The 13121-nt window shown below is 44.3% G+C and overlaps 1 protein-coding gene across 1 annotated transcript; it reads right to left on the bottom strand.

The window, feature by feature from the left end:
- Nucleotides 1-3066: 3066 nt before the first annotated feature.
- Nucleotides 3067-4244, bottom strand: LOC134475382 (P-selectin glycoprotein ligand 1-like). The gene is made up of 2 exons (XM_063245654.1): nt 3611-4244; nt 3067-3392 (listed from the first exon to the last, which is right to left on the bottom strand). Exons 1-2 carry the CDS (start codon nt 4190-4192, stop codon nt 3090-3092), a joined length of 885 nt encoding a protein of 294 aa, XP_063101724.1. The 5' UTR covers nt 4193-4244; the 3' UTR covers nt 3067-3089.
- Between the last annotated feature and the right edge of the window lie 8877 nt (nt 4245-13121).

Below are 13121 nucleotides of genomic sequence, written 5' to 3'. Positions count from 1 at the left end.
CTATATATTATACATTACACATATAATATATACATATATATTTTAAAGTAATTTAACATATTCATAACTTATGTTCTTTCATAACTACATTAAAAATCTAGTCTTTTCATTTATACTGTGGTTTATATATGCATAAATAGCTCAATGTAGGTGGCGCTATGGGGAACAGAAATTTATAATTTAGTAAAGGTGGAGAAATAATCCATTTGGGAATTTATTTAGCATTAATGACATGCTTGAATATCTTAGTATTAAATAAAGTAAAGCAAAACAAAAAGGAAGAAAAAAGAAAGAAGGTAGAAGAGAGGAAAAAGAAAACGAAAGAACGGTGAATTAGAGGGACAAAAAGAAACAGGGAAAGGAAATCTACAAATGTATGTACAGAAGTTCATGAAAAGGTAGAAACTGTGAAATGCCTTTTCTTTCAAAATTTACCTGAGTTCACAGAAAAAAAAATGTGTGAAGGACTAGAGAACTTCACATGTAAAATTTCTTCTCCACTGAATGATACAATGTACTGAATAAATAATAAGTTAATGGTTTACATTTACTCAGGATAGCAAATGGTTCCATGTTAGTCAACTGAATAGTTTTTAGCTGAAGGCATTTGATATTCTGAGTTGGAAGAGATGGAAGACAACTTTAATGTGATTCTTTCATTCACTCAGCAAACATTTTTGTTCTATGTTTGAGTGACTAATAGGGGAAGTAAAATAACAAACTCTCCCTCTTCTAATTGAGGTTATTTACTAGTCAGGAAAGGTAGACAAAACAGATAAGCAAGTAAAGAATTTACTATCACATGAAGATAAAGAATTTCAGTACATATAAGTCAAAAGTAATTGGTAGGCTGAGGCAAGCAGGTTATATTGTTTAGGAAAAAAGGCCAGAGTAAGCAGCTTTTCTGTAATATTGACCACAGACTTGGTGGAAGCAAGGAATCAAGATATCTGAGATAAAAACATTACTCATGGAGGAAATAGAAACTTCTAAAATGAAGAATGTGCTTAGAATATTGGGATAAGAAAAGGAGGCCAATCTGGCTGTGGCTTTAATAATCAAAGAGAACAGGAAATGAGAGGCAAACTCAGAAAGGTATCTTGGGGTTCAATAAGACATGAAGGGAATTTGTTTTACAGAGTGACCATGGCCACCATTTAAGTGTTTGAAACAGAGAACTGATACCTTCGGATGATCTTTCCTTTGGATGTGATGATTGTGGACAGACTGAAGGAAGCAAAGAAGCTTCTTTTCCCCTCCGTGGCCTCCCCTAGTCTTCTTTCCCTCCCCATTTCCAACCCTCCCCTTGCCCTCCCCATGCCTTCCCTCCCCTCCCCATCCCTACCCCTTCCCTCCCCTACTAACCCTTTCCCTCCCCTTCCCTCCCCCCACCCGCTCCTCCCCCTCCCCTCCCATGTCATACCTCCTCTCCCTTCCCCTCCCCCTCCCCTCCCCCCTCTCCCCCTCCCTCATTTCTCCCTTACCCACCCTGACCCCTCCCATCCCCACTCCTACCCCTCTCCTCCCCTGCCTCACCTCTCCTGTCCCCACCCCTCCCTGACCCTCCCTCACCCCTCCCCTCCCGTACCCCCCTCCCCACCTCTACCCCTATTCTCCCAAACCCCTTCCCTCCTCTCCCCTCCCCTTCCCCTCCCCACTCCTTCCCTCCCCTCCCCCTCCCCTTCCTTCCCTGCCCCCTCCCCAGCCTTCCCTCCCCTCTGCTCCCTTGTCTTCTTTCCATTACCTTTTCTACCCCTCCTCTCTCCCTCCGCTCCCCCTCCCCAGTCCTTCCCTCCTCCTCCCCAGTCCTCTCCTCCTGCTCCCTTCCCTTCCTATCCTCACCCCTTCCCTCCCCTCCCTTGTCTTCTTTCCCTTACCCTTTCCACCCCAGCCCCTACCTTCACTTTCCCTCCCCTCTACATCCCTCCTCAGTCCCCACCCATATCTTGTTTCCATTACCGCCTACACCTACCCCTGCCCTTTCTCCTCCTGACCTGTCTGCATACCCAATCCTCTCTTTCTTCTCCCCTCCTTTATCCTGTATCCCCACTCCCCTTCCCTCCCTTTTCTTGCCCTTACCCTTTACACCCCCTCCCTTCCCCTAACCCTTCCTCCCCTTCAACCCACCCTTCCCCTCCCCTGCCATTCCTACACCTCCCTTGCTACCCTTCCCCTCCCCCTCCCCTCTCCCGACCCACGCCTCTCCCCTCCCCTCCCATGTCCATCACACCTCCCCTCCTTTCCCCTGCCCCTCCCTCTTCCCCTTCTCCCCCCTTCCCCCCTCCTCCCTCTACCCGCCCCTACCTCTCTCCTCTCCAACCCCTCCCCACCACTACCCCTGTTCTCCCTATCCCCCCTTCCCCACCCCTACCCGTCCCCTCCCTGCCCCTCCCCTTCCCTCCCTTATTTTCTTTCCCATTCTCCCCATCCCCTCCCCCTTCCCCACTCCTACCCGTCCCCTCCCTGCCCCACCCCTTCCCTCCCTCATTTTCTTTCCTTTATGCTTTCCACCCCTTCCCCTCCCATTCCCCTCTCCTTTTTCTACCCCTGCCCCTGCCCTTTTCCCTCCCTGACCTGTCTGCATACCCACAGCTCTCTTCCTCCTCCCCTCCCTTAGTCTTCCTCCCCCTCCCCACCCCTCCCTTCAGGCCCGACTCTCCCTTCACTCACACCTTCATCCTTTCCTCCCCCTTCCCTTCCTCATTCCCTGCTCTCACTTCCCTCCCCCTCATGGCAATCCTTGGACTTCCAACCCCCTGCCATGGCCTCCTCTCCCTCCTCAGCCTCCCTTCCTTCCCTTCTCTCCCCTCCCCTCCCCTTCCCTCCCCCTCTTCTCCTTCCCCTACCTTCCCAATGCCTCCCCATCCTCTCCTCTCCTCCCACTCCCCCTTTTCCTCCCCTGACCCCCAACTCCTCACCCTTCACAATCCTCTCCTCTCCCTTCCCCTTCTTGCCCTCCCCCACCCCACCCCACCCCACCCCACCCCATCCCAGAGATCAGGCACAAATGCACACACAGTCCTCCCTCAGCAACACCAAGGTGCTTTATTGCTCAGGTGCTTTATTGCAGGTCAGGTTGATGCTTGTTCTTACTGCCTCCTCCTCTTATTCTTACTCCCTGGTGGTCTTCCTTGGGGTCTTTTCCCCGAGGGTCCTGGAGCCCAGCAGGGCAGGGCTCCAGAGCCTCGGGCCTCAGGGCAAGTTGTCTCCTGCATCTCAGTGAGGGGATCGTCCACCTGTTCTTCCTCTGGTGCCCCGAAAAGCTGAAGAACAGGGTTCTCCCCTGCCCTCCTCTCCATCCCTCTCTTGTACAGCACGATAACTGAACGCCTGCGGCCTCTGTTGGGACTCTGGTCAAGCACCGACAACACCTGGTTGATGATACGTTGCCGCTGGAAGGGAAGAAGAGAAGTGTGGTTAGTCTGGGCCTGGCGGGCTCTGGTCTGCACTGCTGTGCCCTGCTCTGCCCAGCCCTGCCCAGCAGGAGGGCGTGCACCAGGAGGAAGAGTTGGGTCCAGCAGGGCTGGACGGCCGGCCAGGGGCTATGTGCCAGGGTCCAGGGACGTGGGACCCCGAGGCCTAGAGCGGGAGGCAGCCAGAGTCTACTCACGTGCTCCGCTTCCTGGCGCTCAGACTCTGCTAAATCGTCTCCATCTCCGGCTTCCTCATCAGTGTTCTCCGCCTCTGCGGCTTCCTCATCGGTGGTCTCCGCCTCTGCGGCTTCCTCATCGGTGGTCTCCGCCTCTGCGGCTTCCTCATCGGTGGTCTCCGCCTCTGCGGCTTCCTCATCGGTGGTCTCCGCCTCTGCCGCTTCCTCATCGGTGGTCTCCGCCTCTGCGGCTTCCTCATCAGTGGTCTCGGACTCAGTGGCCTTGTCCAGGGCGGCCGTGCTCTGGGTCTCCGCCTCCGCTTCCTCCGCCTCGGAGCTCTCTGAGCCCGCGGAGCTCTCACCCCAGACGGAGCGCTCATCCTGGGCCGAGCTCTGCCCGTCGGCCGAGCTCTCTCCCTCCTCCGCACTATCCCCCATGGAGGACCTCTCCCCCTCCACTGAGCGTCCTTCCTCAGCGGGACAGCCTACCTCCTCCTTCCTCTGGAGGGCCTTTCCCTGCTCTTGACATCCGCTGAAGGGATTCATGGCTTTGATCAGATTAAGCAGCCAATTACCCCGTTCCCGAGACGTTTCTTCATCCATGCTTAAGGATTAGGCCCTGTGGACCTCGGGCCTCCTTCCAGCTTCTTGGAGCTCCTCGGTAACTCTGGCTGGCTGGGGCAGCTCACCCGACCTTTATTGCATCACTCAGCCAATGAGAGCCCCGGCCAGGCTGGGACGTCACAATGCCCTATTCTGACACCTCTGGGGGGAGGGACGCTGGGCAGGCCAGAACACTAACAGGTGCTCAAACACACCTGCCGCCCTTTCTCAGCTTCCTCAAGTCTCAGTGCACATTTGACGGTCCCACGGTCACCACTATTAGTACTACGTGACTCAGTATCCCTCCCCACGGCCTGGTGTTATCTGGCACCTAAAACCCCTCCAGGCCCTTGGTCAGTGTGAGAACCACTGCCTTTTCCTCCTACAGCTGTGTCATGGGCACCTGGGAACCCACCTAGTCCTAGGCTACTGCCTGGCAACTTTTGACCTCACTGGCATGGATGAGGTGGTTACACACGAATCCCTCCATTTCCCCTTTCAGGTGTGAAATCCATCCCTCCCTCTGGCAAGGATTTTCCCATGTCTGCTGCTCTTAGTTGCCAACCGGGCACCATGTTCATCTCTGCAATTGTGCTGTCTGGGTGTACATGGGACCCATCTGTGTAAGAGGCTGTGCAATCAGGTGTTCCTTCTCAGAAACTTCTCCCATTTGCCCACATGCCTGAGGCTATGATACAGGCCATTGAATTAGTTAAAAATACTATAGGCAGTCACACAGGGAAGGGCTCTCAGAGGAGACGGTAAACAAGGCCAGATAACTTGCTACCTTACAGTAGACAGACACCACTGCACTAGCTCTCAGCCAAAAGAGAACAAATGAATGCAACCACGTCATGAGTCCTGATATTCTAAATAGGTGTGGATCACCTGCAGCAAGCAAGGAGTCACCGTTCCAACCCCATACAGAAAAGACTCACTGATCTTTAAGCATGCTCGCTTGAGACATGACTCGCTTCCCCATTTGTCTCCAATTTGGCCAATTTTACCTGAACAGTTTGTCTTGTTGACTGACCATAGCTCTGTCCCACCTCATGCCCATGTGCCTTGGGAGGTCCCATGTTTTCCCCACCTTGGTCCCATCTCATTTCATGGTTTTGATCTACAAAATTCCCTAGAAAGGACAGGTTGTTTTACAACCCACTTTGAACAGTTTCTCTCTGTCTGTCTCTCTGTCTCTGTCTCTCTCTCTCTCTCTCTCTCTCTCTCTCTCTCTCTCTATCTCTGATAGTAGCTTTCTTTCCCATCATAAATGTATTTTACTCTCAACACCCCTTGTTCCTAAAATTCATTCATTGATTTTAGAGAACACAAACTCATCCTGGGACACCAAGTACATTTAGAGTTTCATTCCCCTAAATCATTTGTAGGTCTTCCATTGAGATCATTTGATAAGGGTAAGGGTTTGCTTTTGTTTTGTAGACTCAGGACAGGGACTCTTTTAAATAACAAAGCTTTCTGCTTCAAATTCTGCTTTGTCTTTGCACATTGCTTACAACCATTTGTCTTTGCCTGTTGCTTATAAATATATGTGCCTTGTCTTTGTCCTTTGCTTATGATTGCCTTGAATCTTACGCAGTTTTGTTAAAAGAATGAAAAATCTAACTTAAAACATGGGGAAGTTTAAGTTTATGATATTTCTTTATTGGGAAACTTTTATTATTTTGTTCTTGTATGTGTTATACTTGAATTCTTTATTGTAATTACTGGTACTCCTTCTTTGACTTATTTAGAAACTAATGCTAGGGAAAATTATGTTAGAACATCTCTTGTAGAATTTTGATATTAACTTCTATAAAATGGGTTTGAAATTAAATCTAGGTTAGACATAGGAAATATACATGCCTACAGTGACACTGAGACTCCTTCTGCCATGTAAACACTGCTAGTCTGGTGGCCAGTCTTGAAAGTTTGGAGGACAGATATCACTGAGAGCGACTGGCACTGACCTCCTCTGTACTCTAGAGGAAATATCAAGCCTGTTCTGCTTCAGTTTCCTGTCTTTGGTTTACTTCTAATCTTTTCCACACTTTGTACTCTCCTTTTTAGAGACATGTAAATCTAGAAAGAAGAAAACTCTAGACTTGCAACCTTTCTCTCCTCTGTTACCTCCACAGAGAATGAGTTTGGTAACACCAAGACAGGGAAGTCATCTTAGATGAGGCTCACATACATCATCTCTGTATCAGATGAGACACTGGAATTTTGTCTATCCAGGAGGACACACATAAAAGCCATGCTCCACATTAATATTTTGATGAGTCTCCTCCGGAGATTGAACCTGAGATACAGTGGAAAGAACCGACTTCCAGGTGAAACCAGAAGGGGCTATTTCCAAAAGCAGCACACATCAGGGACCAAAACACATTTGGATTAGGAGGCTCTCCAAACTTATATGTTGTGCACTTTAAAACCTTAGTTGCAAATTTATAGAGCACTGGATAATGATCTTGCTCAGGCTTTTAACAATCTGTTACAGAAATCTGACAGACAGTAGTTACTCTGCCAGCTAACTCATCACTGCTATAGTATCTGCCAGTCTTAAAAGCTGAGGTCAGTTTTTCCCAGCATCTCTGGTGATCCCCCTTGAAGCCAGCAGCCAATGGAATCACTGGATTGAAAATCAGACAGACAGCTGGATTCCTTATGGAGACTGACCTCTTTTTGTCTGGGCCAATAGAAACTGAGAACAATTCAGGGTTCCTGGCCAGAGCAATTCTCTGGTGATCACCCAGTCTCTTTTGTGGAAATTGGCTCATAACCACAGAAAATTTCCACTTAGCTATCTACTTTGATCTCTCTGCTACTAATCTAAAGATGTTTCCTAAACTTTTCAGGCAGTCAGACTGTCTCAGAAATTAGGCTGAGGCAGCCTCAAACAGCTACTTAACTTTGAAAGAAACTAATAGGGAATGATTTGCATTCGTGCCTTACGTATATTAAGAGAAAAAGAGACTTCCAACTACCTTTTATGTGTGCTTAAAAAACGGTGTGCCTTTATTAACATAAAATATAATTGAGAGATGATAAATATGCTTAACCTGTGTTCTTCAAATAAAGCATAGCCATGTCCCACTGCTAGAAAAGATTGCCCAAGTTAGTAGATAGAGGACACAAATGTTGTGCAAAATTTTCCCAAGGGCATAGAGTAGACTTTCTCAAGTTTGTGTCTTGTCTTTGTCTATTTTGAAGGGGATCTCCTCCAGAGAACAGCCAGAGAAACGCTCTAATGCAACTATTTGCAATAAGCAAAAATCAATATTTTATTATAAAATTATACTTACTTTTTTGAGCACGCCTGCCACAATTAGGCTCATGGAAAGTTCAAGAGCTACCTGGGAAGACAAGATTGCACACCACTTCCAGGGTGCATTCTTAAAGGTATAAGAAGGACAAAACAAGACTTTTAGATATTTTAAACTGTCAGCTACTTTTCAGGAGAAGAGAGAAAATACCTCAGACTTATTATATCATCTATGAGAGGCACTAGTATAGTGTATGTCCACAGATTCTGATTCAGGGGGACAGACATTGTTAAATGACGTTTGCTACCCAGTGAACCCCAGATATTAAAAAAGCTGCAGAAGATAGCCTGTGCTCCAGATGGTGCACTTGATAGTATAGAAGAAACTGCCTCCTTAGTATTCTGTAATCATGAGTGGCAGAGAGCCAAAGAGAGAAAACTAAGAAAACAAAAGCAGCTGCCCTTGTTCTGGCCTTAAATGCAATAGACCTTAAGTCAGATCCTTGGGGCTTCAAGAAGAGCACAGTGAAGACCACATGGCCTGTTATCACTGCCATGCCAGGCCGCCTTAAGCGGGACTGCATTAAGAGGCCCCCACAAGGGTGCCCTGACTCTACTCTAAAGGGTGACCACTGGAGGTTGGGCTCCCTCTGAGGCACAGGGCCCGGAGTTCAGACCAATCTATCAGTTAGTCCAACAAAACTGAAGGGCGTTGGGGCACTGAACTCCTTCCTCTGGCCAGACTATCACCTTTGCCTGTCATTGCCTCAGAGGAGCACTGAGTAATCATGAGGAACAAAAAAAAACCAGCACAAAACTGGACGTTAGTGCATGTCTCTTAGTCCTTGTCAGCTTTGGTCTTTTTTCCAGATAATGCATCTCAATAAATCACCAAAATATAAATTGTTTAACTGTAACTGGGGTGATGTTTTCTTCACCATTTCTTTCAGTTGTCCCTGAAAGTCAGTCAGCCTCAAATCTTAAAAAATTTCATTGTCAATATAAAGTATTAATCTAGTTCTCATATATCATCAAAAAATTAAAGACAATCAAAACTACAGTTTTAGGGATTTATGACAAAATGTGAGACTCCATCAAAAAAGGGACCTAAGTGTCTGTGGCTTTCATTTGCTATCCCTTAGAAACAGTTTCTAAACTTACCTCTGAACTCTAATGCTTAGGCTTTGTTTCCATATGCCTTTGTGTACAATCTTTGATCATACAGCACTTTGATTGAAATTTGCTGCTTCCTAAAAGGTGTCAAAACTCAAGGATCCTACAGATGAGACCAATAACATATGCTAGATCCCCTTAGATTCATTTTAATTGGATCCATCAGATCTTGTCCAGAGAAGAGGCTATATGACAAATATTGAGAGCTTAATGAACTCTACCCAGTGGACATTAAATTACACCACATCTGATCTCTCTCTCTCCTGAAAAAAAGTAAAATTAATGAGATAGTTCATCTTCCAAAATCAGATGACATTAGACATTCTGACAACTGCACAGAGGGTAATTATGCAATTGTAAAAAGTAAAAGTGTACATTCCTGAAGCTTCTGCTAATAAATCAATAGCTGTGAAATACGTTAGACAACAAATCAATGACATGTCAGATTTTAAAATTCCCTGGACTTTAATCTTATGGGAATTAATTCCATCTCCTCTTGGTAAATATGTCCCTTAAGTGTACTTATAATTATCCTGTTGATACTGTTTTTTGGTCCATGCATACTTAGCTGTTTCTTTGCCTTTGACTCCTGAAGCCTGAAAGCTGTACACCCACACAAGTTAGAAATGCCTTGGGTCTGCTGAGGGCCATTAGATAGAACCTCTGCAGCGTGTCCCTAAGTGACTATCAAAGACTAAGATCCCTTCTGCATGAAGAAGCCAGGTCAGTCATCCCATTACACCCTCACAGCAATTTAGGTTACTTCTTCAGAGGAGTCAATGGTACAGGCAGCTGAGTTAGTTAGAACTATTATAGGCAGTCAGTCATGCATGGGCCCTCAAAGGAGCCAGGGAAGAGGTCCAGATACCTTACACTTTAGCAGGAGATGGACACCTCTGTTCTCGGCAAGATCTCAGTACAAAAGCCAAAAAAGAAATGCAACCACACCCTAAGTATTGCTATTCTTCAAAGGTGTGCCTCACCTTGAGCAAGCCAGGAGTCACCATCCCAACCCCTTACCCAAACAGGCACTGCTCTTTAAGCAGGCCCACTTGTTACCTGACTCCTTTCCCCATTTGTGTCCAATTTGGTCAGTTTTACCTGAGCAAGTCATCTTATTGGTTGTCCGTAGTTCTGTCCCACCTCACGCCCATGTGCCTTGTGTGTTTCCATGCTTTCCCCACCTTGGACACATCTCACCTGGTGCTTTTGCTCTATAAAATTTCCTATGATAGAGTCTTTGTCAACCCACTGGGGACCTCTTCTGTCTCTCTCTCAGACAGCAGCTTGCTTTCTCTCCAAAAATATATTTTGCTTTTAACTTCCATTATTGATAAAATTCATTCTTCAATTTTAGATGACGGGAACTCATACAGGACATCTAGCAGGTTGGGAGTTTCATTTTCTTATATCAAGTTTATCCTCTGTGCTTGGCACCCCAATTCCCTCCTTTCTCCAAATTCACCCTTCCCCTTGCCAGTCTTCCTTCCTTTCTTTCTTTCTTTCTTTCTTTCTTTCTTTCTTTCTTTCTTTCTTTCTTTCTTTCTTCCTGCCTTCCTGCCTTCCACCCTCCCTCCCTCCTTCCTTCATTCCTTCCTTCTTTTCATTCCTTCTCCTTCTTTCCCTCTCTGTTTTCATCCTTCCTGTGGCTTGGGTGGGCTAAGGAGCCTCACCATACCTCTGTATCATCACTCTGTCTGCATCAGCCAATGAGCTCTGGTCAGGCTGGGAAATCACAAAGACTACCATGACACCCCTGTGAGGAGACATTCTGGGCAGTCCAGGACATTAACAGTGGTCCAAACTCACCTGCTGTCCTTTCTCCACTTCTGGTTTTCAAGTCTCAGTGAAAAAATGACAGTTCCATGGCCAACACTATTAGTATTATGTGGTTCATTATCCTTCCCCATGGCCTGGTGTTTTCTGAAACCCTAAAACCCTCCAGGCCCTTGGTCAATGTGGGAACCCTGCTTTTTCCTCCTACAACTTTGTCATGTGCACCTGGGAACCCACCTAGTCCTAGGCTACTGCCTGGCAACTTTTGACCTCACTCGTATGGACGTAAAGAGGCCAGGGAAGGTGCTGAAGACAGGACAGTGACCCAGGCCACTGCAATAAGTGTAGAGGCAATGAGAAAGATCTCATGAGTAGCTGTGACACCCCCCACACCCCCCATGCACAGGTTTCTTCTCTAAGGAAATGAACAATTGTTGCATTTGATGAGCTATGGGAAATTTTAGAAGGACAATTCTGTACTCTTCTGACAAGTCAAGAGTTGGTTGCAATCACAGTAAGGCTCATATGGTGATAATTTCCTCATCACAATTTCTATGTATCTTACCACAAATCATGTGCTATGTATTATGAACATTCCCTTATTTGTAAGAGACTTTAAATGGCTAAATCTTCATAATTGCATTATGCTTTTACTCTGCAATATTTTGGATCAGATATTTAATTCTACTTTGCAGATGACACTGAAAAATGAACTTCTAAGAAGAGGTAACTTAGAAATGATGTAAAGTATTAAAATTTTATGATCAACTAAGAGATACTTTGCATGTTATTGCATTTATAGTTAAGTTTTGTTGTCATGGTGTGCCTAATGAAATTTTAAAAATGCGTAAAAGTAATCATCAGTAATGCCATTATGCAGAGGAAACTTTTGCTTTTTGTGTTATTTCTAACCATTCAACAACCTATATTCATACTCATATTCTTTTATATTGCATAGTTACTAGCATGATGTGTGTTTTGTACTTTTACAATATGCACAACCAACGTGGGGAAAGATACCTAGTGATAAAACATAACACTGAAATGATAACTCTATCTACTAGTTAAATAATATTTATTACCTTAGTGAATTTTTCATTACTGTGAACAAATAAATTATTTATAAAAGTTAAGACCATAATAAAATCAGGGTTGAAAATAAGTATTACAACTGATTTGCCAGAGTAAGAAGAATCACTAGGAATTATTATAAACACTCATATGCCAACAAATTAAATAACTTTACAGGAATGGATAAATTGCTAGAACATATTCAAACAACCATTAAGACTGAATAAAGAAGAAATAGGAAACTTAAACAGACTAACAGTAACCCAAGAGATTAAATCAGTAATAAAATTCTATCAAAGAAATACTCCAGACATGATGGCTTCGTTGCTGAATTCTGTCAAATATTTAAACAGCTTACATCAATTCTTGCAAAACCTATATTAAAACACAATTTGAAATGGCCATCAACATTCTGTATTGTCACATGAAATCAGGCATTTCCTGAATGGACATGTAAACTTTACTTTTTGCCATAAACTTTCCTTATAAACTGCAAGGGAAAGCATATCATTGTAAAGCAAAATGTAGTTTCCCAAAGGGATAATGCCATTATTGGAAATTGTACTCCTAACCAATAATTTTGACATTGAATACATCATATATATAGTCAACAATACCTCATAAGAGAAACTCTCCCAAGACCGTAAAATGTGCTAAGTCTCATAGATATTAAATATGCATGTGGTGAGTGCTCATAGTATTTCTTTTTGGAACTTAGAAAGGGTCCTGACGGATATTTTGGATGACTTTTATCTTTTAAAGGAGCTCTCATGAGGGATAAAATAACGTTAAAGCACTTTTTCCTCTCTTGATAAATGTCCTTTTTGTCTGCAGTCATTTGGAATTATTCCATTGACTATTCTTTTCAAAAACTGCTATTATGGCATTTAGTATTAAGGGAAAGAAGAAAAATATTTAAACATAGTGGTTCAGAGCTACTCTCCAGCCTCATCTTTATTACCAATTATCTATATTCTTCCTGAGCATTAATTCTTCTTCCCTATTTCTTCCTTTCTCTCTGTGAAGACACTGGAATAAGTGAGTTTCAAAAGCCCCTGTAGGAACAAAATCTTTTATATTCTGTTATGGAATTCTATGAGCTTGAATGCTAATCTAAATTATTGTAAAGGAGTTCTCTATATCCGATTCTGTTGACCATTTACCCTATTTAACTATCAAATCTGTTGAGTATTGTTTCCTCTTGCCCCAGCAGCAAGCCACAAACTCCTACAAGTTGTATCTTTGAATCAATCATAAGAATAGTTTTCATAGACACTTTTTGATATTTTATAGTGAAATCACAAGAAACATAGAAACCACAAATGGAAACTATATCTTTATTTCCTGAGTTATATTCAACTTAAAGGTTTTCAGCCTAGAATTTTTTGTTTTTATACAAAGAAAGGTAGTTTGTGTGGGGCTATGATAAAGATTAAGTGCAACATTGTACAGGATGTCCTGTGTTTTAGATTTCCATTTTATATTCAAGAAAGTCAGATCCAGGGCATTTTGATAGTTAGTTGAGAGATCATTCCCAAGTGGGCAAAGGAGGATACTAGTAAGATGGAAATGTGACTTAATTCTCCATTGATTTTGAAAGGCTCACCATAACAAAGCTTGGTTGAATTCTTATTACTTTTCAGTGTC

Source organism: Cavia porcellus, unplaced genomic scaffold (genome assembly GCF_034190915.1).
Source record: "Cavia porcellus strain 051 isolate PalLab524CR breed Dunkin Hartley unplaced genomic scaffold, mCavPor4.1 scaffold_3, whole genome shotgun sequence".
In the NCBI taxonomy this organism is placed as follows: domain Eukaryota; kingdom Metazoa; phylum Chordata; class Mammalia; order Rodentia; family Caviidae; genus Cavia; species Cavia porcellus.
This window is presented reverse-complemented; position numbering and strand designations above follow the sequence as displayed.

Coding starts and splice junctions, on each gene's coding strand:
- LOC134475382 (XM_063245654.1), bottom strand. CDS start 4,192: ATGGATGAAGAAACGTCTCGGGAACGGGGTAATTGGCTGCTTAATCTG. Junction 3,393..3,610: donor AGCGCCAGGAAGCGGAGCAC/GTGAGTAGACTC, acceptor CTTCCCTTCCAG/CGGCAACGTATCATCAACCA.